General features: G+C 30.1%; 4 protein-coding genes and 3 long non-coding RNA genes across 14 annotated transcripts; 4 read left to right on the top strand and 3 right to left on the bottom strand.

Moving 5' to 3' along the window:
• Positions 1 to 455: 455 nt before the first annotated feature.
• On the bottom strand, positions 456 to 5,933 carry LOC108739807 (arf-GAP domain and FG repeat-containing protein 1). Of its 2 annotated transcripts, XM_018473867.2 has the most exons (6): positions 5,671 to 5,933; positions 2,928 to 3,499; positions 2,622 to 2,714; positions 2,041 to 2,289; positions 1,756 to 1,982; positions 456 to 1,686 (listed from the first exon to the last, which is right to left on the bottom strand). In XM_018473867.2, exons 1-6 carry the CDS (start codon positions 5,832 to 5,834, stop codon positions 1,642 to 1,644), a joined length of 1,350 nt encoding a protein of 449 aa, XP_018329369.1. In that variant the 5' UTR covers positions 5,835 to 5,933; the 3' UTR covers positions 456 to 1,641. The 2 variants fall into 2 exon arrangements, with proteins under 2 accessions (XP_018329369.1, XP_018329370.1); XM_018473868.2 differs by lacking the exon at positions 2,622 to 2,714.
• A 73-nt stretch (positions 5,934 to 6,006) lies between these two features.
• Positions 6,007 to 7,679, top strand: LOC108739813. Its single transcript, XR_001938236.1, has 2 exons — positions 6,007 to 6,096; positions 7,545 to 7,679. It is a non-coding gene; the product is annotated as an uncharacterized LOC108739813 (long non-coding RNA).
• Positions 7,469 to 9,184, bottom strand: LOC108739810 (protein FAM122B). Of its 2 annotated transcripts, none has more exons than XM_018473873.2 (3): positions 8,814 to 9,184; positions 8,660 to 8,753; positions 7,469 to 8,121 (listed from the first exon to the last, which is right to left on the bottom strand). In XM_018473873.2, exons 1-3 carry the CDS (start codon positions 8,945 to 8,947, stop codon positions 7,507 to 7,509), a joined length of 843 nt encoding a protein of 280 aa, XP_018329375.1. In that variant the 5' UTR covers positions 8,948 to 9,184; the 3' UTR covers positions 7,469 to 7,506. The 2 variants fall into 2 exon arrangements, with proteins under 2 accessions (XP_018329375.1, XP_018329376.1); XM_018473874.2 differs by having other exon boundaries at positions 8,660 to 8,750; positions 8,814 to 9,183.
• Positions 9,185 to 10,503: 1,319 nt separating this feature from the next.
• On the top strand, positions 10,504 to 15,143 carry LOC108739808 (transmembrane protein 268). Of its 4 annotated transcripts, none has more exons than XM_018473870.2 (5): positions 10,504 to 10,953; positions 11,008 to 11,123; positions 11,917 to 12,423; positions 13,242 to 13,488; positions 13,830 to 13,922. In XM_018473870.2, the coding sequence occupies exons 1-4, from the start codon at positions 10,674 to 10,676 to the stop codon at positions 13,482 to 13,484; spliced, it is 1,146 nt and encodes a 381-aa protein (XP_018329372.1). In that variant the 5' UTR covers positions 10,504 to 10,673; the 3' UTR covers positions 13,485 to 13,488; positions 13,830 to 13,922. The 4 variants fall into 4 exon arrangements, with proteins under 4 accessions (XP_018329372.1, XP_018329371.1, XP_018329374.1 ...); XM_018473869.2 differs by having other exon boundaries at positions 13,242 to 13,496; XM_018473872.1 differs by lacking the exons at positions 13,242 to 13,488; positions 13,830 to 13,922 and adding an exon at positions 12,982 to 13,235 and having other exon boundaries at positions 10,511 to 10,953.
• Positions 14,569 to 16,149, bottom strand: LOC108739796 (U6 snRNA-associated Sm-like protein LSm4). The gene is made up of 5 exons (XM_018473858.2): positions 16,038 to 16,149; positions 15,935 to 15,976; positions 15,779 to 15,877; positions 15,555 to 15,726; positions 14,569 to 15,363 (listed from the first exon to the last, which is right to left on the bottom strand). The coding sequence occupies exons 1-5, from the start codon at positions 16,038 to 16,040 to the stop codon at positions 15,287 to 15,289; spliced, it is 393 nt and encodes a 130-aa protein (XP_018329360.2). The 5' UTR covers positions 16,041 to 16,149; the 3' UTR covers positions 14,569 to 15,286.
• LOC108739805 lies at positions 15,982 to 17,700 on the top strand. Its single transcript, XR_001938235.2, has 6 exons — positions 15,982 to 16,018; positions 16,259 to 16,432; positions 16,495 to 16,558; positions 16,709 to 16,818; positions 16,871 to 16,915; positions 17,575 to 17,700. It is a non-coding gene; the product is annotated as an uncharacterized LOC108739805 (long non-coding RNA).
• Positions 17,701 to 18,203: 503 nt separating this feature from the next.
• Positions 18,204 to 20,624, top strand: LOC112904772. Of its 3 annotated transcripts, XR_003231341.1 has the most exons (6): positions 18,206 to 18,623; positions 19,064 to 19,207; positions 19,277 to 19,394; positions 19,587 to 19,867; positions 20,274 to 20,516; positions 20,586 to 20,624. It is a non-coding gene; the product is annotated as an uncharacterized LOC112904772 (long non-coding RNA). The 3 variants fall into 3 exon arrangements; XR_003231342.1 differs by having other exon boundaries at positions 18,204 to 19,207; positions 19,277 to 19,401; XR_003231340.1 differs by having other exon boundaries at positions 18,209 to 19,207.
• The last annotated feature ends 2,285 nt before the right edge of the window (positions 20,625 to 22,909 follow it).

Below are 22,909 nucleotides of genomic sequence, written 5' to 3'. Positions count from 1 at the left end.
GCTTGTGGACAAAAAATCATTCTTTTTGAAAGTTAAAAGTAATTGTTTAGGTATGTTTTTCTGCAAGAAAATATATTCATATATTAGCTTTTTGTCCTCTCTTTTTTTGTCATTAAGCATAACAATAATTTTTAATTCTAAACTTTTTCGAAAGCAGTACAAGCATTATGCTTTCTGTGTTATCAAATGTTATCACAGAATATTCTTAAATTTATATAACTTTTAGTGTGTGTGCATATTGAAAATCTAAAACATCTTATCTTAAAAAAAAGTTTAAATCAAATTAATTCTAAAAGTGAAATTTAAACTAATTTTATTATTTTATTGGTATACAATTTGTAGAGTTGAAAATGAATATTAATTATTTTGATTATATTTTTATGATGATTTTAGATTTTTCAAAAAAATGCACACGTCTAAATTCATTTCTCCATAAATCACGATTTTTTTAATAACAGCAAATTGTCGAAAACTACAAGGAACAAAAAACATTTTTGTGAATTGCTAAAATGTTCTACCTAAGACAAGTAGTAATTTTTAGCATTTTCTGAATTCTTCTAGGGTCTAGGCCTTTCGATGGACGTGATATTTAAAGTTACGATTTTATGGCACACAACAAAAAACGTTTTTTTAAACCAGACCATAATACAGTGTAAACTCCATATAACAAATTCCTATTTAACGAAGAAATTATTTAATCTTATTACCCATACATTCATTCACTCCAAGTAGTGTAGCACCCACTCTCAATAATGAAACAAAACATCATTATTTAAAGAAAATAAACAATTATTATTTCTTTGAAAACACTAAGTTGCCGAAATTGATAAGAATTGCAGCACAATTCCATCAAGCGATTTTATTACCTAGCTTATGTTTATCTCGACTGTCGTCATTGTTCCAAATTCGTTCTTTCATTTGTTAGTAGTTTGGCCGCCATAAAATATTTAAATATTTCTATTTTTATTTTTCTTCTATCCCTAAAGTAGTATACTTGTACTCCTAAACGTATGTTTTATGTATATTACTTTTTCTACTCCGCATATGATGAACTCTCAGTAACGTAATGTTCAGTGTTTTACATTTCGCTGTACAGAGTTTATACTGTATTTACAACACACTAACGATGAAATTAATTAAGTTTAACGAATGTAGTATTATCCACGCGTTTAAATACTACGATCTCACAAAATTCAGGCCGTTTGTAAAAAGTTAATTTCAATCTATTAATTATAGCAAATAAAAAAGTAAGGCACTGATTAAATGTTTTAGATTAGCGAAACCTCGACCCCAGCATGTCGTGTACACTCATACAAAATACTATTATTTGACCTATTTGCTAAAGATCATTATTTTTCCCTTGTTAGGCAAAAGTACATTGTCTTCAATAAGTATAATATTCAAGCTCGATATTGCAGCGTTTGTTGTTCGTTTTAACAGTAAAAGAAACGCATTTATAAAAAATAAACATTTTGGTGTTTTACACGAGAAAAAGAACAAAAATTATTAAACTAAATATCGAAAAACAATAAATAAATAAAACAGATTATTTAACGTTCTATAATTATATACGATCACGTTACTATATAAAATATTTCTTAGCATGAGCCCAATTCGTGCGTTGAGACTAAACAGGTCAACTCACAAAAAAGGATTATTCGAATGACCATTCGACATGGAGCCTAGCTGTTTAAATAAAGGATTAAGTCAGTAACGTTTAAAAAAAGAAATTAAAATAGATCAAAAATTAATTACCATGAAAGGATTAGCATTCCACGACGTTTGAGTGTTGTTGGAAATATATGGACTTGGAAAATTCTGCGTAAATCCGTTGACTTTAGGCATTTCTATTTGAAATGGATTAGCCACGCCATTTGTAGTTTTTGTCTGCATATCGTCACTGTTCCAAATTGAATTTGTATTGAATGGATTAGACATTTTGTTGACACTTTGTTGTTGAGGAAACATATTTAGAAACTGACCTAAAAGCAGGATTAGATGTTATTTGTCATTACGTAACGTATTTTTATTAATATTTACCTTGACTAGGAGGTGACCCGAACAAAGAGTTCTGAGGCGAAGGCGAACTATATAGAGAGCTAGTAGGAGTTGCAGAAGAACTGTAAAGAGAGCCATTAGAACCTGAAGAATTCCAATCCAAAGTGGGTTGTGATTTGAGAGCATTATCAAGATCTTTAAGAGCGGCATAACGGTCTTCAGAAGGAGCTGGAGGCCCCCCTATGTTATGAGCTTGAATAGGAACATTAGCAGTACTCAGAGTCGGAAGACCTATTAATAGTAACGAAAAAATGATCGTAGGTTGAAAAGAGTAGTAAAAAATTCGTCAAACGTAAAAACAATAAATCGTTAAAGTAACGTCTGACGTTTCGAGCATTTCATTTTTTTTTTTCATTAATACAAAACGGTCAAAAACCGAAAATAAAAATCAACAGCAGTTTCTACCAGCAAAGTAATGTAATAGTCCTGTTTATTGGATTAACATAAGAAGCTCAATAAAAAGAAATATTCTATCGACATGCAAACTTAACGGAATAGTACATTTGTAATGCAAATTATAATGTACAAGAGAAACACAACTATCAAAAACAACTCGAACTTACTCCACCGATTACTGACATTGAACATTGGGAATTGAGGCACTTCATTAAAAGATGTGTTAAAATAGGAGAAATCTGCAAAATTGAAATCTTCCACTGGAAACAGTGAAACAGCAGTTAAACAATCAGACCATCGTAATTTGTTTATAATTCTATTAAAAAAAAAGAGGTGAATCTGGTATTTATTCAATGAATTAACATATTTAAAGGAATCAGGATGGATACTAACTTATTCGTTATGATTCTAACAGCGAGAGGAGGGAGACAGGTTATATGGAAAAACGAACTGACTATCTAAATTATTCTTACCACTGTTAGTAAAATTATTCTTATTGTCGGTGGTGTTTGAAGAAGAAAAGGACGGTTGAGTTGTTAAATTGTTGTTGCGTTTGTCCACAGTGACATTTGAACCTGCGGCGTTATAAATATCGGCAGAACCGAAATCTGCAACGAAATCGTCGGTCTCTTTCCTTGCGTTTCGTGAAATATTACCCCTCGTCATATTCGCAATGTTTTGCTGTTTAGAATTTCTATTCACCATTAGAGGTTTGACCTGTGGTAAAATACTACTTAGAGGTTTCACGTCGGGAGCGGTTTTGTTCACTATCTGAGACGACGAAGCTGCGGCATTGATGGGAGTGTTTTTGATAACAGAGACCGCGGATGGTTCTAAATAGTAACGTTTCTTTTCATATTTATCTACCATGAAATCTTTGATGGCCTGTTCGTCCCGCAAATCTCGTTGCGTGTTATTTTCGTATAATCCTAACCACGTTCGACGACAGTAATCGTTACCCCGATTACATAAAAAATCAACTTCTTCTTGCGAAAACGCAGCCATAGAAATCGACTTTACCCTGTGCGGCGGAGCCAGCCCTCGTCTGTAATTAAATTTTAAATTTAAAGAGGGAATAAAATTAAAATTGCAATGAATTTTATACAATATCATTTCCTTTTTCATTTATTAACTTTCTATTCGTAGGGAAGTTACTGTAGTTTTCAACATATTTTGCAACTTTTTTCCTGCATGATTATCGCGCGGACAAAAAATGATATTGAAATCATTTTTTTGTTTAAATGAAAATACTGTAGAACAGTAGATTTGGGGACTTTCTTTATGATTTTATACTGAAAAATTGTGTTTATATATGCTTTATTGAAACTATTATTTTACAGCGATTGATTTTAAATTTACTTACGTTTCGTTACTATTGCATTTTATAATCTTTAATTCTTAAAATAATCTTAAAATGTTTTTTAAATAAAATGCAAAGTAAATTTCCGCTTGGAGCGAAATATAACCTTCATTTTCTCATAATCGATGTGTGTTTTATAGTAACAATTTAAACGGTCTTTTTTACCAAAAAAACCGCAAATCATTAGCGCACAATTAAAACATGAATCACTCCAGATAATGAAAAATTTAACTGCGAAATTTAGTAGAAACAATCATTAATCATACAAACTAAATAAGAAAATAGAACAAAAGCAGTAATTAGTATTGAAAAAAGTAATTTTCAATCGTTCCAAAAACCTTACAAATTGAATAAATCTGACATAATAAATTTAGATAATATATTTATTAACGTCTTTGGAGAACATTATACTGCAATTTCCTAGTAAATAAAATAAAAATATTAATATTGTCATCAATTGGAATAATTAATAGTACTTTTCATATTCTTTGTCGAGAACTTGTATACCGATCAATTTTCATTAGTTATAAATTAATTAGTTAAATTTTCAGTATTACCAAATATCTAATGGTAAAACGACTTTTGTTAAATAAAATGCAGAGTTTATTTATACTACACACAGATGTATAAAAAATTAATGTTTCAGCATGATCCAGCAAATTCAACAAAATAACGAGAATTTTTTTTATATTTTGCTTCTTTGATTATTACTAGGTATTAATAAAAGTGTATGAGTACGCACGGTTATCAGAACAGACATTAAATGAGTCATCGATTGCTTAGTTATATTTCATTAAAGATACCATACAAAATTTAACGTCATGGTAATTACCCCCATCTGTTCTGAATAATAATTTGCGTGTTTTATAGTATACTACCCTTCCTACGTAAATCAAATAAGTCGTTACTTATTAAATAAACCCTTTTCAATGTTTGTATAATTAACACATTTTCTATTTAAAAATGAAATTTTCACTTTGTTCAGAAAGTACAAAAAAATAAAATACATCTCGTTACATTTACATTTTCACTTGTAGGAAATATAATAAAATACCACACTATTTAAAATTCATTCAAGTATATATTATTTATTAAAATGCGATGTGCAAGTTTATCACAGTACTAACGAATGAATTTATTTTGTTGTAAAAACTGCCTTTTTGTATCTAGTACTAAACAGAAAATAAATTCATAAAAAAGTACATGAGTAACGTTAGAAAGATTCTAGAAATTGAAACAACTTCCAAACTTGCTATTGTAATTTTTCAAATCCACAACTCATTCATTATTACTATCTGATAATAGCATTAAAGAAAGTAATTTTAAGCTTCTTTTAACTAGGTAAGTTAAATATACATAGAAAAAATAAATGTTTATAATAACCAGTGCCACAATACCATACTTGTAAAAAAAAGTATTTTTTTATAAGGTGTTTGAAACAATTACTTCTTTGAAGACAATGTATTATGTTCATATGTGAACAAATAACTTCCTTCATTCAAGTTTTATATTTATTTGTGTTTATCTTGTAAACAGTATTACGATTGTTTGTTTAACAAAATAATAGGCAGCAGATACTCAAGCAATTTATATAAAATACCTTCCCTCATCATGCTTTTCTACAAATCAGAATAGTTTTTGGAATTATTGTTTTTGAAATATTTTAGTTTCTATAAAGATCAAAGTGGAAGTTTTTCTGTTGATAACATTTATCGTACCGGAAACTTCGAATACATCCAGTACGAAACAGTTATTTTTACTATCATTTTTAAACTATTGTTACCAAGTGATAAAATGATTAAAACCAAACTACTGCATTTGTAATTAATCAAATTATAGAAACAGGAGATACTTACAACATTCCGGAGCATTTCGTACACACAAAAGAACCTATGGTGACGTTAACGTATGTAGGCCCTCGTTGATTGCAATCGAAACAATATTTATTATATGGTAATGAAGCCAATTCTCTTAAAGTTTTTAAGTTCTTTTCGTCTTGCTTTTTACGGGACGACGCCATTTTACTTTTTTACACTTTTATAACTTCGTGGTTGCACTATACAAATAAATAAAAACATACATAAACGTCATACAATGATCATCAAGCTTTGCACCAAACTGATCATAGAAACTGATTGACATTTCTCATCGCATATAAACTTGTGCTGTAGCGAGTTCCTGTCTTACACCCCCATTATGGTATCTATGGTGGCAGAAATATTTGTTTTTAATACCGTTACCATATATTTCCTTTTATTTAAGTTATAATCTGATCGTGACGCGTAAGTAAAGTTATAATAATTGACAGTGCTGCTAAACATGCTAAATCACTACCCGTTGTTGCCATCCGTAGCCATTACCATATCACTAAGAACTAATAGATGTTTAATTGGAAAGTTTCAGTGGTTTTATAAAAGGCGCGCTTTATAAAATATCGTAAGGTTTATAATCTGTACATTAACAAAAATGTAAAAAAGTTCGCTTCGATTTTTAATGTTTATTTTAAATAAAAACAATTTACCTTACAAATGACATTGCAATAAATGTTAATGTACGAAATGTACACAAACTATATATATATATATAACAACTAAATATCATTTTTTAATAAACTCGATTAGTTAATTTACCAATTAGATACATAAGCATAGTTCATAGATTTGTAATGTAGACTGCGAAGTGCTATTATGAAATGTATTTTTAATCTAAATTAGAGGTATTCTTTAGGAAAAAAAAGAAAATACATTTGGTAACTTATTACAAACTGTTTGAATTAATTCAGTAGAAACCACTGCTATTTACTATTCACAGAAACAAAAAAAATATTTAGAACTCATTAACATTTACTTACAAGTAATCAAACTTGTTTCTCTTATCAGGAAATGAGATGCAAATATAGTAAAGAAAAATATGAAACCAATACTTTATTAATTCTATTTTATTTTCAGTTCTATATTCACAGTGTGATAATTAAGAGTTAAACTACCCCTAACTACATATAGGTCTCATACTCTTTTGAAACGATACTTTATCGCTATTTTTTATAACATAAGCTATGGTTTGTAGCTAACAAATATACAAGTATCTTTGCTGCATTTTTTGGTACAATAAATAGATCTCAGTATTAATTAGTATTAAAAATACGAGACCTATAAGAGCGAGGGGTAGATAACGCGTTGATACACAGCTACATCCCTTCAAAATGATTTAGAATGTTGCCTGTGTCAATCTATTGCTCTAATTATCGGTGAAAATTCATTTTGTCTTTTAGAAAGAGGCGTTTACAGAACTTATTTTTTTAATTCCACAAGCAAATAGTCATTATTTATATCTTAAATTAGTTTAAAAAACAGTGGATTAAAGATATCAGGGAACAAATACCTTTTCAGGACATAATCGATTTTCAATTTATCTAGAATAATTAAAGCTACTTGAGATAAAATATACAAAACTTGTTCACTGATGGATTGATTATAATAATGTCGAAGGGACTGATGAATTTGTTCACTATAACGCCATAAGCTATTTATGGATTTGTTTTATACATATGTGCTCGAACAATCGGAGGCTAGTATGGTGTCCTCCCTACGGTCGAATTTCGTCTATCAACAGCATACATGAAAAAACACTTAATATGTTTCATTCCCNTAACTAATAAATATATTATAAAAAATAATCTAATATATGGCACTTTAGCTAGGACTTTCAGTCATATTCTGATCGGTTTTAGAAAGAATCATTGGTTCAGGTGGAGGCAAGGGATTTGGTGAAGGACTATCCATTAGACGAAAGTGAAAATTCGGAGAATCTGCACTTGAAACAGATTCTGGTGTTCCAGTAGAACTCAACGATCCAAATAAAGGACTAGAAGTAGTGGTTAATAGACCCGTTCTTTCAAAAGAACTAAAGCTATTCAATCGTTTAGCACGTGGACTTAAATGACATGTGTCGTCGTCGAGTTTTCGCTTAACTCCAAGTGGACTAGGCCTGAGGACAGGGCTGGCACTTCGTCGAACGAAAGTACGACTTCCTCTGGTAGGACTTTGGAAACCTGGCGAACTCAACCTCGTTGGAGATGGTGAGTTACAATTTGTACCATAACATGGTAGGCTAACATGTAAAGGACCCATTTTTGTCCCTTTTTGTTCATTTGAATCTGTAACCAGTCTTAAATCTTCCCATGATTGAGAAATTTGCATATTGTGATGAACTTCTCTTTCATGAGCCAATTCTCTTAAATTACTTATATCAGCATATTCCTCCTGACGTATTTGACTAATGCGAGGTGTTAATCTCAAACCACAGTTCTGTGAAACAATAGGAAACAAATTAAAATGATGTTCACATGATTTGCATGAGAAGTAAAACTTTTCAATCAAGATCATTGACAATATTTTTTTTTGTGTAAAAAATGCAGTTTCTGAAAAAAATCTCAAAAACCACATGACTGATTAAATGTGAGTATTTAGTATCAGAACATTTTAAAGAAAAATTTTCTACAAATTTAACAAGTTTTTTACTTATTTTCATACTTTATTTAATCTAAGGAGGTAGAAACTATCTGTACATAACACTTGACAATTTTTTTCTTGGTAATTGTATGGGTTAATTTGTTTATTATTTTTATTATAAAAGTATCCTAACAGTAACTTTTAAATCATATACTTTCCATGAAAATTAGTTATGCAGTTTTTAATATTTTATTTGTTTCATATTGAATTTATTGACTATGACAAAACTAATTTTGACAAAAATATGGGGTAAATTTATTGAATTCTGAAATCAACACAATTTTCAAAATAACTACAGACAAACAAAGGTATAAACCGTTCAAAGTCTACTCACTGGAGAACCAGATATAGGTGTAAAGCTTGCACTAAATCTTCTTATCCGTGGCTGGTTGTGAAATCCATACAAATTAAACGATGGTGCCTCTCTGCTAAAACATTTTAAAATTTTAAAAATGTTGAATGGAATCCACCAACAAAATAACTACAACCTGGGTGTTTGATTAATTGATGGGGATGTAGTCATTGTGGAATTATTTTCGTTAATTGTTGGAGCACTGGAGCACCTTTTGAGGGGTCCTACGGGCGAATCAACGTCCATTTCTGTAGCTGGATTTACTGACATTCAAATGACAATACGTCTTCAGCAACAGCAAAAGAATAATACTATCCAAAGTCAACATTTGCTTTCACAGATATCCACTACAATGTCCCGTTGAATAATTTATTAAGTTACATCGTGAAATTTCGCACCGTTAAATATAAAAATTATTACTTATTTCACTATCAAAACAAACTTTACAACATTCTACCTTTCGGCTATGGTACACAACAAAAATGTATAATGGACATAGATAATAGATACACAAAGGGTAATGATAATGGAGATGATCATAGATAAGAAATATATAGTAGGTCGAAAGTATTATTTATTGGATCATATATAAGCAAATGACAGAAAAGGTTCTAATAAAAAAAGACACATGAACTACGCCATAGACATAGAGAATGGACTGAGCAAAGCTTGTAAAACCCAAAGAAAGAGGCAACTATTGGCCTCACGATCCCTTTTTTTTTTGTTTTCGTGGAAGAGGGGAAATCTTCAGAAGACACCCAGCCGTCCGTACGACTGGGTAGTATCGGATTCCCGAACGATCCCTTTGTCCCTCACACGTTCATGCCCGTATTTACCATAGCCAGATAGAGAATGCGCAGTCTATTCCCTGTCTACGAAATTACGGAATAATTCTTGCAATAATTGAAGAACACGAAGAAAACTGAAAAACTATCAGTATGCTATCAGTCCATTACCCTTTGTAGATCTATTATCTATGCTATCAGTCAATGACTGGTTTCTACGGTAAGCGGTACGTACAGCATTATGGCTTTTTCTACCGTAATATTATGACTAAACAATCAAATAGTAAATGAATCTTACGATCAAACGGTAAAAATTAAATTAAAAAAGATGGGGAAAAATTCTGATCATATAATTTAATAAAGAAAGCAAACATAGATTAAAAAAAAGGTTAATGTCTGAATTATTAGTATGCTTATCTTCAGTATCACGTACTTTTTAAAAATATATAAATTGTTGAAACCAGAAATTTTTGGGGGATTGGAAAAAGTAAGTAAAACTACCAAACCCAACCTACAACTAAACGAACCAACCAAAAGTAAGGTTTTAACTTTACCCCATTGCTTAGGATCATAAGGCTATGGTAAGAAAAGGTAACACTCACTGTGTATTTCTTAAAAAAAAAAAAACGTTATTGTTGATTAATTAGTTTAGCTGTGGGTTGGGTTTAGTTGTTTTACTTACTTTTTTCAACTCCCGAAACTAAGGAAAAGAATGGTTCCCGTCCCCAAGTATCACGTGAGACAATTAAAATTTCAATGAAATCGGAGGTGAGCATACTAATTGAGACATTTATCGCAAAAAAGATTGTTGCATCTGGAGCAAATAAAACACAAATCGCCTTTTTGTATAATAACACGTTGTATAATGGTTCAATTTTTTATTTTATAATTATTATTATTATCCCCATCCTGGTTTATTCTTTACATTAGTACCATTACGTACCTTTACACATTCATATTATTATTTTATTTAATACATAAATATGTTTACGTTAAGGCACGTATAGGTATACATGAATAGGTATGATAGCTGATACGTGTTTATGATAGCTAATATGCTAATAATATATAAGTATTCGTAATTTATTATTATTAACATCAACGAAAGAACTTTAGCCTCGTTAAAAATCGTTTAGCAATGCTGATAGGGAGTGGGTCGACACTTTTGTGAAATTATGTAAAATACGAATTAATAATTGTTTAAATTCATTATGAGTGTTGAAGCAGCAAACAAATCGGAAATAGGACAAGAGGATTCGTCTCTTGCAAACAATCCAGCACCTAGAAAAAGTTGGGTTAAATTCGATGATAATGAGAGTAGTCACAGTAAAGAACCAGCAGTTATTTCTACTGAAAGTGTACAAGTTAATTTAGATAAAAGTCTAAGCTCGTCTATTTCTGAGAGTGGTAATTCGACTGGTTTGAATCCAAAACCTTTAAGAATTGTTGACCTACCTGTTGCTACTGTGGAGCCCATAAGACAGGGATTCTGTAAGTATTAAAAGTAATTGTCTCATCTAAATTAACTAACTTTTTTATCTGCAGCTAACGGTGATGTTATTGTTACTCTTTTACCTACAAACACTCGTTTTCCATGGATAACACCAGCACAGTTTCGCCCGGAGTTAGTACCAGAGGAACTGATGGCACAGGGACTAACAGTAAGTTAATATTATACTCCAGTTATTCTATAAAAACGATCTCTAAACAAGGAATGTGAATTTACCCCAGGATAAGTTGAGTTTCATAATTAGTTCAGATATTAATTATCATTAGTGCAGCCATAAAACATTTTTATTTATTAAAACAGTTTTTTGTATTATCTGATTTTGTGAAATAAGAGAAGGGGTGTGATGCTTCTGGGTAAACAAACTCAAATGCAAGATTTGTACCTTCACTTTACACTAAAATTGACTTTGTGAATTAAGAATAGTGTAGATTGTAAATATTTTTATTATGTAAATGAAAGTTAGTATCAGCAATTTCTTATGCTGAATAGTACGATGTGTTGCATATCTATTTACAAACAATTCCTTTAAATTTAATTTTGCAAACAATTTTTAAGACGGTGATTAAATGAATTGTTCACAAGTGAATTTTGATCGCTCGAAGCAATGGTGCTAACAGTTTCGTGCTCACAGTAACTGATAGATTAGTGATATTTAAAGAAATAAAATAATCCTTTTATTTTATTATTGCACACTATTTGGTCAAAGTGAAAGAATTTTTGAAAGTATTGAGTAGACATCTTTGCAATAATAAAAGCAACTTTTTCAGAAGTAAATGTATAAAAATTATTTCTTCGCTTGCATTTTTGTAAGTAAAATACATTTTATTTGAAGTTGTGTGCTTTTATTTTTCTTTTCTGCCTAATACTTTTTTATCTACACTATTTCGTGTATTCTTGTTCTTATTATTGTTTAGTAAATGTACAATAGAAATTTTTATTTCCAGTTGACTGTAGAAGAATATGTACATGCCATGGAATTGCTTACAAACGATGTACGATTTAGCCTATACAACATCTGCTATAAGCGGGTCTTATTTTTGTGGCTGACGATTGCTTTTTGTGTTCTTCTCGGTCTTCTTTTCTCTGGATTGACAGGCTTACCACTATTTGGTCTAGGAGTTGGATGGCTTGTACTTAATGCTGCTGCTATATTTCTGTCAATGTGGTTGAAATTTAAGTTGGCTCGTAATTTAGAAAGATGCCTAGCACACGTAAACAAACAATTCCTTAGACACAAAATACTCCTTGCACTGGACGACAGAGGGAAAATATCATGTCATAAAGTAAATATGTGCTTTATTTACATGGATTCAGCCCCTTGCATTCAACATTTGCAAACAAGCATCGAACTTCAAGAACGTGAAGCAGCAGGGTGGGAAGAAAGAATGGATATTTCTGCAAATGATATTGTTATACAGGGGAGCAGGACTACAAGATTGTCTCGAAAACAGGTGAGTTTTATTTGTTTTTAATGAGGTTTTGTTGTGATTTTTAGTTAATGAAAAGTTAATGAGTGGTATGCAATTTACTAATTTAAATTTTTCATTCAAAATATAGTATTTTATTTTTGATACTCTTCTTTTTCCTTATGCCACTTTATATACATAATATTATGTAATATGTATAGTCTTTTAAAAGTAATTTTATTATTGACTGAATTAATTGCCATGCTTTCTTTTTGAAATAAATTAACTTAAAACTGAAATAATTTCAGAAGTTAGTCTTTCAGTCGCCTTTAGAAACATGCTTTCATTAGTTTAATTTTATTTAATCTTTGAATTGATAATAATATCAAAAACATAAATAGTATAAAATTTATCAAGTTATACGATTTTTAGTTAATATAATATTTTCAAAATAATCGGTAGCAGAATACATCCTTATTAGCCAATGTGTTACTAATTTTACGCAACTGTGAGAGCTATCGAAACGTTTGGTGTAACAAATCGTCAACATTACGTTAAAATTATCTAGAAAATGATTGTTTTAATACCGTTATTTTTATTTAGTTTTAGTTCCTCCTGAAGACAATTAGGTAACTAAAAAGATATATAAAAATTAAAATCGGAAGGGATTAAATGATTTGTTAATAAGTTGTTTATTCACAAAGAACAAGTAAAAATAATTAATAAAGCAAGCAAAAGTGCGTTTGGCAATTTTTAAAAGCTGCAGCCACTCTTAAAAATTGTTTCAAAATTGTTGCCTGTTAAATGCAACCTACTTTTGTATTTCTTCTACGTCGAAAGTTTAAAATGTGTAACTGTAACAGGGCCTGTCGGAACAAGTATTTTTGCGTTATTTACAAAGATGGGGAAAAGATTATTTGAGAAGACGATTAGATTGGACTTTGGACGAAGCTGCGGGGAATCCTTCAAATCCGCGGCATATCAATAGTGCTCTTTGTCCGTGTCAGTATATTGAAGAGCTTCTAGTTAACAAACGACCACGGACTGATTTAAGAGACTGTTGCCGTTGTTGGTCAGCAATATTGGCCAAAACAGGACTGGACTAAAAATGTAATATGGTTCGTTTTGTTTTAATTAACGTTTTTTTAATGCACTTTTGTTTGTTTTATTTTTTTCATTGTTATTGCAAGTAAAATATAAGGGTCAGATAATTTTTTAAAACCTAGTTTAAAAACATTACCTTTCATGTGGTTCATGGATGTTTTTTTAAGTTACTTTTATTACTATTCAAAGGGTGTACTCTTTATTTTAACCACGATACAACGATTTTAAAATTGAGGGGATATTCTACGAATACCTCTGATAGCATTCTTGCAAAATTTCTTTCAATTTTCTCATGTTTAAGTAAAACATTCCTCTTAATTGTGTAATACACCGCTTTTAATATCTAGGAAAGGGCAACCCTGTTATTTCTAAGATATGCTTCACGTTGGGGTAAGGAAATGGTGAGAGGATATCTGAAGAGTCCACCAGCCCAAGGGAACCGTCACTGTCCCTCGGTAACGTGTCCATGTCAGTATGTAATCAAACACTTAAATTGCAAACCAGAAAGTAAGCTAACTTTTAAATCATTCTTTACAATGCCCAATCAAGATGCTCATAGTAGTGCTTTAGAAAGAATCGCCTGATTCATTCTAAATTCTTATAGGGGATTTAATTGATCTAAATTATAGGATGAATTTACAATTAAATTTAGTGCCATTTACACTATGGCCACAAAAGTACTTAATTGTTTTGTTTGTTAATTGATTTTTACTTGACTAAAATTCGCAATCTTTTTTATTATGAAGCCTTTAAATTGAAGCTTGATTAAATTTTTGTATCTAATTAAGTATTAAGGTTTGTATTTTATCGACGTGAATATGTTTCTTTTGTGTTGTTTCATAAATTAAGTAATTTTCGTTTTGAATATTTAAAAAAATATTAAAGTTAATTAAAACTTCTTAAGAGCGTACTTAAAGGCAGTTACAAACGCACTCGTTAGCACTCTCTAAATCGAAATTGATCAGTATTTTTTTTTTAATCAGGGAGAAAATAAATTTTTATCTTACTATTGATTTTGTAAATCGAACCAATTCTCAGGCAGCTAATTTTTGACTTATTTCGTTGATAGTTGAAATAGTATTATTGTTTTTTTTTTTAGTTTCTTTTATGTATTTATTCTCGGCAAGTACTTACTATCTTTTTAATTATTTACCTATCTATGCTTTCCTTTCTGATACAACAAATATTTGAATATTGAGGTTAATCTGTAACATACAAAATATTGTTATAGTCCATAAATCTATGTGTATTTAATTATTAATTAGTATTCATCTTGAGCTGCAATTTTAACGTAACTTTGACTTTTTAAAATTTTCTGTAATTATATGATGTAAATCCTATTTAATGGGGGCCTTATAATTCATCTCAATGCCATTTTTGTAGTTCAACAATTTTTAAATCATATATATTAATACTACAATAACATCAATTTTACATGGTTTGTTATCATGAAACAATGCATACATTACTGTTGTTGAATTTTTTTAATTATACGCACCATAACACCATTTAGTTAAATAGTACATATATTATATACATATCACTTTATTTTCTATAAGAACTAATCGTAATCTTGTTATAAAGTAATGATTGAAAATAAGTTGTACAAATGATCCGTCCATTTTTGATCTGTTAAAATTAATAAATTTTATAAAGTGTTATTAATGTTGTCATTTTTATTCTTTCAATATTAATCACACTTACTTTCAAATAATTATTTATTATGTTAAAAAAACAGGAATGAAAAACAATGGTAAATTCTAAAACCTATTACAAAATAGTTCATATTCAGAAAGCATGTATATTACTGTTTAAGTTTCATTTTCTGATTTGGATTTTTACCGATATTTCCAGATTTTGCACCCCTGCTACCAAAGTTACCTACAAAACAAACAACATTACACAATGTATGTTATAAATATATGTAATATCTTATGATGGTTTTCAGATAAACTAAAAATATAAATGAAATCAAGAAAATTTTGCATAGTTTCTTAAAATTCTTAATTTTCTTGATTCTCTAAATATTTTTACCCTAAACTCATCATGGACTAGTCTATACATTTACTAACCTCTAGTTGCAGGTCTCCCTCTTTGATTTTTACCAGTTTTATTATCTCTGCCACGATTTTTAATAGTAGCTTCTTCTTTTACCATATCAATAATTTCATCTGGAATTCGTAGGTATTTAATTGTACTACCACGTATGTAACACTCTGGCATCCTCCAAAACTTATCACCATCCTGAAATTAAATGTTGTAGTCCTAAGAGATAATATTTTGTTTCAAAAAATACCCTTGATGTACAAATTACTTCACGTAAGTTAATATTCATCCAATTATCGCAACTAACCAAGTGACCATTGTATGTTTCTCCATTTTTAAGCTCTACTAACTGAAACATTAAAATATATTTTGAAGATGAAGTTTAAAAAACAAAAATAACATTTACCATAGGATGATTTTGTGCTGTTCGTAATAATGAAAGAGGAAGCTAAAAATATAAAATGTTCTATATTACATTCAACCAAATAAGGTAACAGAATTTTTTATACCATTTTCCTTTACAAAGTTAGTATAATAAATTGTGAATCGTAAACTACTCCACATGAAAAATTAGGTTAAACTTTCTTATTTACATATTAATTCATAAATGATATATGATAAATTGGATATTATTATCATGTCATAGATAAACATCAAATTGCAGTATCCCGTAGATAAGAATATATCGTCTATGTATATCCCTTGTCTATGAATTACACTTTACTCACAGATGTTCGGCTCACAGTTGGTGTGAAATTTATTTCATTGGTATTACTAATACGCATGCGCGGAATGAAGACTATGGTACGTGATATGTTCTATGGGTATGTTCAGAAAATGGTACTTTTGTACATCGAGTAATTAGTCGATTAGTCGTAGTTAATTAGTGCTGTTACTTCTGGAGGTAGAAACCATATTTTAGAAATATATAATACTTGTGATATATATTCCTTTAATCCTTTGTAGAAACGATTGCATGATGAAAAATAGGGCTATGACCAGTATGGACACGAACAGATTGGATCAAAAGGTAGGATTGTTTGAATTTGTAGAATGAACTGTTTTGCAGTCAAATAATTGAACTGATTTTCAGCAGGTTGTAATATTTGCTTTGTTTTTATCTGTAATTGTATCTTATAAATGCAGTAGTGTATTTAGCCTGTTTTGTTGTGCTTTTTAGGAAAGTTTGAGTTGTGAATGAAATAAGAGCACATTGAAATTTCACTTTCACTTTCACTGATATGAAGGTATCCTTCTTACGAGATTTCTTTTCCTTGGGACATTATGTAGGTAATTAAAATGAGAATACATAGAACAAGAAAAAATTCATTCATAATTTTAGGTAAATAAATGTTCATGCAAGAAAAAACAATTTTTGAGGAACAAAGTAAGTAAAACACCAAATACCTAAAACCTCACATAAAACAGTTTTATTTATTTGAATAACAGACTCTAAGCCTTTTAAAAAACAAAATAGATGCAGCATATATTAATAATTTATTTATTAAAAAGTACAATTTATGAATATTAATCAAGAATTTATATTTGCAATTCGAATATGTGCTAATGGTCAATTAATATAGGTACATTCACATTTTATTTATTTATAATTATTAATCAATTTTATATCAATTTCGGAAATATTAATTCTTTCAGGGGATTTATTACAAGTACTTTTTAGTTTTTGGAAATAAAAGGCAGAGTATGATAACTTCAGATGTGACGCACTTTTTCGTTAAAATGTTCTTTCAAAATTTTTCTAGTTCATTCTATTGATTTGAAAAATATAAATAATATTTAAATGGCTTTAATATTATAATTTTTGAGCAATTATCAGTATGCAATCGAAATTACACTGGTGTGTTTATGGTTGTATATGAGATGTGTTTCCTTTACCTATTTTTCTTTGATTTTTGCAGTTTTTCGTTTGCGGGCGTGCCTGTGTTCATGGCGATTTCAAAATCATTAATATTTAATGTTTCATGAAAAGAAGTTATTAAAACAGAGTTTAAAATATTAATTGAGTGTTTTTTTGTCCGTTTCTAGAGATTGGCTAACAAATAAGTTAGATTGGGAAGTTAATTTTGGTCTTAGCGATGATGACATGGGATGTCTGACCTGCTATCCTTTCTCAATTTGATTTACACACATGTAACGACATTTTACAGCTAATTCAGGTAAGAATACATACATACATCAAATTAAACGCTAATCGGGTGAGTTTTCTCTTGGACGGATATAAATGAATTTTTAATTAATTTTAATTGCTCTTTATTAATCTATTTGCCACCGTATCTGTTTCAGATCGACGTTGGAGAAGACAAAGATGGACCCGTAGTCGTTTAATTGCTCAATAGTGTTAATTGGCTCAACATAAACTAATCGTTTTAAGTGGTCCTATAAAATATCTAAAGGGTTGAGTTAAAATAACTTTTATTGATATGTATTTGCTTTTTTTCTACTTTAGAATAATAAATGAATTGTTAAATAAAATATTAACGTATTTTTTAAAACTGAAAATCTAAATGAAATTCTATCTGAAGAAAGTTATTTTTTGATTTATAATTAGAATTCTAGTTTTTTGATATAACATTTCATTTTTTCTCTTCAGTTGCGAAACACCCTGTATAAATACTTAACTATACTTGAATTTTAATTACAAAATTTCGTTTATTTTCGGAATTAATTCAATGAAAATGAATAATAAAAATTCTGTTTGAATTTAATAGTGGAAATATTTTCCTGAATTCGTGTCTGCTTTTATGAGTTTTTATCGTTTATTCTTCAAACGAAATTGCTTTTAACCTAGCTGAGGAAGCGGGGTAAAGAGACACGGTGAAAGGAACTGTTTGAATGTATTATCTTATATCGTTATCTCTTGACTCATGTTGTTCGAACGATTTCTTACGAAAATAATAATAACCGTCGCAGAGGTCTAATATGATGCTTCTGCGTACCGTTTCTACGTCATCACCGTTTCGGGCATAGCTTTAGAATATTCTTGCAAGCCTTACAGCAGTATGCAGTGCATGAGTGTATCTCGTTTTTGCTGTCCGTTGATTTACGCTGTCTATAAAGGGAGACGACGCCTGAAGGTATTTAGCGCTAATCCTTATTCAATTTTCATTTGATTGTGTGGAATATGTTTCTATTTCGTGATTGACGGGTTTCGATTACCGTTGCTTAGATCTTTTTTGACGCGATGTCTTCGTGCTTCAACATGGGAGTCCATCTTGGCATCTTGCCCGTTCGTTCATCTACTGTGAATTTTTATAAACTCTTAGTTTATTTGAGGTCGAATAATTATAGTTTTGTTAAAATTTTTAAATTTTCAAAACAGGTTTAGGCGATGATTGTAGATTTTTCGTATCGATGTGACCACGCCTCGAAAAATTGCCTTCGTTTTATAGCCAAAATGTGTAAAATATTTCTCAAAAATATTACTCTGCCTTCAAAAATTCTTTATTTCTATTAGAAAAATTTTCATTTTTGCCTCGTTATTCTAGAGTTTTAACTCGTTTTTTTTTTAATACAGGCTTGCTGTGAGATAACAACCTAGGATTTGATGGACAAAACTACTACAGATGTAATGTCTGTAACAGTGTGACTTATTTTATTTCCAAAAAATGCCACTAATGGGCTGATTGAAAAATTCATTGGACATAAGATGTTAACAATGGTAATTATCATTAATAATAAAATAACAAAACCTAGTGAACATATAAGTAATATTAAATTGTTTCAACAGGTTTCCATTAAAACATAAAGATGAACATGAGGAGGTAAATCAAAAGGAGTCGAAACGTGGAGAAACAGAGCCCCCCCATTCATAGTTTCTTCTATTGGACTTGGAAAGGATTTATGAAGTGAATTGTGAATTTTTAAATCTTGTACTTCATTAGTTTGACAATAGTTACTGCTACAATTTTTTACTTTTCTGAATTGTAGTAGTTAATGATTAAGTTTGATATTTTATAATTTTATTGATAGTAGTTATGGTTCTTAATATTTTAATACATAATATTTAAGATGAAAGTAACATTAAATTGTTTCAACAGGTTATCATTTAAACACTTTAAATGAACAAGGAGACAAGTAAGAAGGATTCGAAACCTGGAGAAGTGAAGCCCCTGTAATGTTTTTTAGAAGAAACATGCGGTCCAATTCACACTGATGGTTGGTTGTTCTAAGGTTGCGCATGTGATGTTGTGTCTTCTGCTCTGTGGCTCATTTCACTGTCAATGGTATCATTATTCCTTTCAAAAGTATCTATTGTTAGAGGTACTCTCTGCTGTCAACGCTTAGGAATAAAACCCGAACACCTTCGATAATCCTCGAGGTAAGCAATTGTTTTACTATACTTTATATTCGTAGTAATTTGTCATCTGTAGCATCTATGGTTTTCCTTCTGACATTTATGTATTATCAACGGCAACTTAACCATAGACATACTTAACCGTGATCTGTGATATTTGGTATTTCTTTTACAATTATCTATTGTCTACATCATAAATTGGCGTTGTATGCATCTATGATTAGTTCGCAACATTTATCTATGCTATGATTTAAATTGACACTTGTCGCCATTTTATAATTCTGTCATTTTACTTGCGTTTTGATGCATGTTTTGTTGTATTTCATATCTTATTTATGTGAGAGTGTAATTTATTATTTCTTTCGTTTAGGTGTTTCATGCCTTCCGTAATTAATAGTGTGATTAATACGTTTTTTCTTCATTTCTGCAGTGTTCAACAATTGGGAAAGAAATAAAGTTCAGCTTGGTCCTACTGAAACAACCAATGTGATTAGCTGTTTACATCTTTGTCAACAACATCATGAAGTTAATTTTCAACTGATGTGTGAGAGCAACTGGAGATTAACTTGAATTCCATGGAAACAACAAATTTTCTGGGATGGTATTCTTGCCGGATTTGTTTTGCTTTTTACACCTGCAAAGTTTGGGATGTTACAATCTACAGTTGATTAAGGTGAGAATACTTGATATAACTAATTTTAATTGCTCTTTATTAATCAATTTGCTACCGTATCTGTTTCAGATCGACGTTGGAGAAGACAGAGATGACCCCGTAGTTGAAATAGTTCTTTATCTTGCATGCTCTATCTAGTAGAATTCATTAAGTTGATTTTATTCAAATTAATTTTTTATTTTGCATGTTTTTTTGTAGTTAATTTGAATTAGTTTTTATTTTGCATGCTTATTTTTGTTCATTTTATTTGAAGTAATTGTTGATTGTAGATGTTTTTTTTTTTTTTTGTATGTAGTAGTAGTGTAGTAGTAGAAATAACACGTTTAGTAGTTGTAGTATAGTCTAACCTTGCTTACCTCTTCGCTTAGCTTACTGCATATTCTTCCTAATTTGCTTTGCATTTACCCTACGAGTTCTACATGATTCAACGTTTCGTTATCGTGTGTGTTTCTTCTCACCCTTGTGGAATTAGGGAGGGCCTCCCCGAACGACTTCCCTTGGGCTTAGCTATTTAGTTGATCTTAAAAGTGTCTTATACACTTTTCGCGAGTCTACTCTAGCGTTACTTCCTTTCAGACAGGGTACAGTGGGTTATCTGGAATAGGAGCAATAGGCGACTGCCCAGCTTGCCTTGGCGAAATCTGTCCGATCTTCTCTACCAAAACTATTAGTATTTGCCGTTAGTCCTGTTAATTTTGCACTATTTGCTTTCAGATAATGAGGTATTTCCTAAGAAGAACGAAGACATCATTTTCTTTTTTGCTTTTTATTGTAATTTCTTTGAAATTTCATGTTTTCTTGTCTTTCTTTTACAGGTATTTTGTTTATTACTTTATGAACTGTTATATTATTTAATTGCAACTTAGGTTGATATTTAAAATGTTTCTAAATTGATTTTTTGGCATAATTGTTAAAACTAAATTAATTATTTGTTAATTAATATCGTTTGGGTGGATAGGATGGCTATAAGGGGAGATGTGGAGGCCACAGAGGGTTAGGGGGCCTTTTTTCTCCCTAATCATGTGTTTCAATAATAATATGAGAGTTCATAAATAAATAACGTTCTTTCTTGTATTTTCTTTGAAACTCCATTTGTTTTCTTGTCTTTCTCTTTTAGGTATTTTGTGTGGTAACTTTTATAAGTCATTATAAACTGTTATTTCTGAGATATTTTGTTTGTATCGTGTATTATAAATATCGTTGTAATAGATGTAATTTTTGTCTAAATAAATAAATCAACTCATTATTGTTTTATCATTTGCGTGTTTTACCTGTGTAATAGTTGTTGAATGCATTTAAAACAAAGTAAAATCAATAAAAGTTAAATGTCTGACTTTCGATCGCCATTGATCAGTGTAATAGTTGAATGTATTTAAAACAAAGCAAAATAAATAAATTACAAGTTAAAATGTGTGACCTTGGCTATCCTTAGATGAGTATTCATTTTTATTCACGGAACCTAAGTGATTGCAGCGCCCTCTAGCGGGGGATGACTGAACTGCTTAGTTCATCGATTTGCCGCAAGGGGGCCGCGACGGTGGCGCCTCTTGTGACAAACTGTTGAACTATTGGAGTTCAAGAGCGTACCGCTAGATGGCGCTGCAGTCACTTAGGATTTGAATCAAATACGACGGTTGATCAGAAAGTAATGGAAAAAGATCCTATGCAACTTATGCTCTCCTAATACAAATTTTGGAATTTATGAAAAGTTTCGGTTTTGAGCCAAATACGAGGGTTGGTCATAAAGTAATGGAAAAATCAAAAATTGTTTTTGAAATTTTGTCGTTCCATAACTTTTCGACCGCCCCTTGTATATGACGCAAAACTGAAAAGTTTGTTAAATCTGAAAATTTGTATTAGGAGAGCATAAGTTGCAAAAGGTCTTTTTAAAAGTACGAATTTTTAGCGCGGGATCAACTATATCTGTTCAGTCTTGTTTTTCGTTTTTCTACATCGTTCGACCATGAAAGGTTAACTGTACTATTACTATCATAATTTATGGTCATTTCCAGTATTATAACTATAAATTAAATTTCTCAAAAGATGTCTTAATGTTATTTTTAATCAATAAAACGCTGTTTATATCAAAATGAGGTTTATTTAGCAATTTTATCCTATATTTTATTTAAATAAGATACACTTTGTTCAATAATACATTTATTGTTGCAAATTAATGGCATTTATAATAAACACAACGTATGAACATCGATAGACAAGTATTTCAAATAACAATACTTTAATATAAACAATGCATCTAAGATATAATACATTTTAACGACTTATAAAAGGTAAAAATAAAATACCTGTAAGACAAGAAAATCAATAAAATTTCAAAGAAAATGCATTAATTATACATAAACTGTCATACCATTATTATTTAAATGCAAGATTAG

This window comes from Agrilus planipennis, unplaced genomic scaffold (genome assembly GCF_000699045.2).
Source record: "Agrilus planipennis isolate EAB-ADULT unplaced genomic scaffold, Apla_2.0 scaffold253, whole genome shotgun sequence".
Lineage (NCBI taxonomy): Eukaryota > Metazoa > Arthropoda > Insecta > Coleoptera > Buprestidae > Agrilus > Agrilus planipennis.
This window is presented reverse-complemented; position numbering and strand designations above follow the sequence as displayed.

Bases quoted from the DNA above. Each gene is read 5' to 3' on its own strand.
- LOC108739808 (XM_018473870.2), top strand. From the start codon at position 10,674: ATGAGTGTTGAAGCAGCAAACAAATCGGAAATAGGACAAGAGGATTCG. The intron at 11,124-11,916 runs GTAAGTTAATAT...TTTTATTTCCAG, and splicing joins TGATGGCACAGGGACTAACA to TTGACTGTAGAAGAATATGT. The intron at 12,424-13,241 runs GTGAGTTTTATT...TAACTGTAACAG, and splicing joins CAAGATTGTCTCGAAAACAG to GGCCTGTCGGAACAAGTATT.
- LOC108739796 (XM_018473858.2), bottom strand. The intron at 15,878-15,934 runs GTAAATGTTATT...TTAATGTTTCAG, and splicing joins CAGCACAAAATCATCCTATG to TTAGTAGAGCTTAAAAATGG. The intron at 15,727-15,778 runs GTATTTTTTGAA...ATTTAATTTCAG, and splicing joins AAGTAATTTGTACATCAAGG to GATGGTGATAAGTTTTGGAG.
- LOC108739810 (XM_018473873.2), bottom strand. From the start codon at position 8,947: ATGTCAGTAAATCCAGCTACAGAAATGGACGTTGATTCGCCCGTAGGA. The intron at 8,754-8,813 runs GTTGTAGTTATT...AAAATGTTTTAG, and splicing joins TCAATTAATCAAACACCCAG to CAGAGAGGCACCATCGTTTA. The intron at 8,122-8,659 runs GTGAGTAGACTT...ATTGTTTCACAG, and splicing joins CACCTATATCTGGTTCTCCA to AACTGTGGTTTGAGATTAAC.
- LOC108739807 (XM_018473867.2), bottom strand. From the start codon at position 5,834: ATGGCGTCGTCCCGTAAAAAGCAAGACGAAAAGAACTTAAAAACTTTA. The intron at 3,500-5,670 runs GTAAGTATCTCC...ATTTAATTACAG, and splicing joins ACGAAATGCTCCGGAATGTT to ACGAGGGCTGGCTCCGCCGC. The intron at 1,687-1,755 runs GTAATTAATTTT...TTATTTAAACAG, and splicing joins GGAATGCTAATCCTTTCATG to CTAGGCTCCATGTCGAATGG.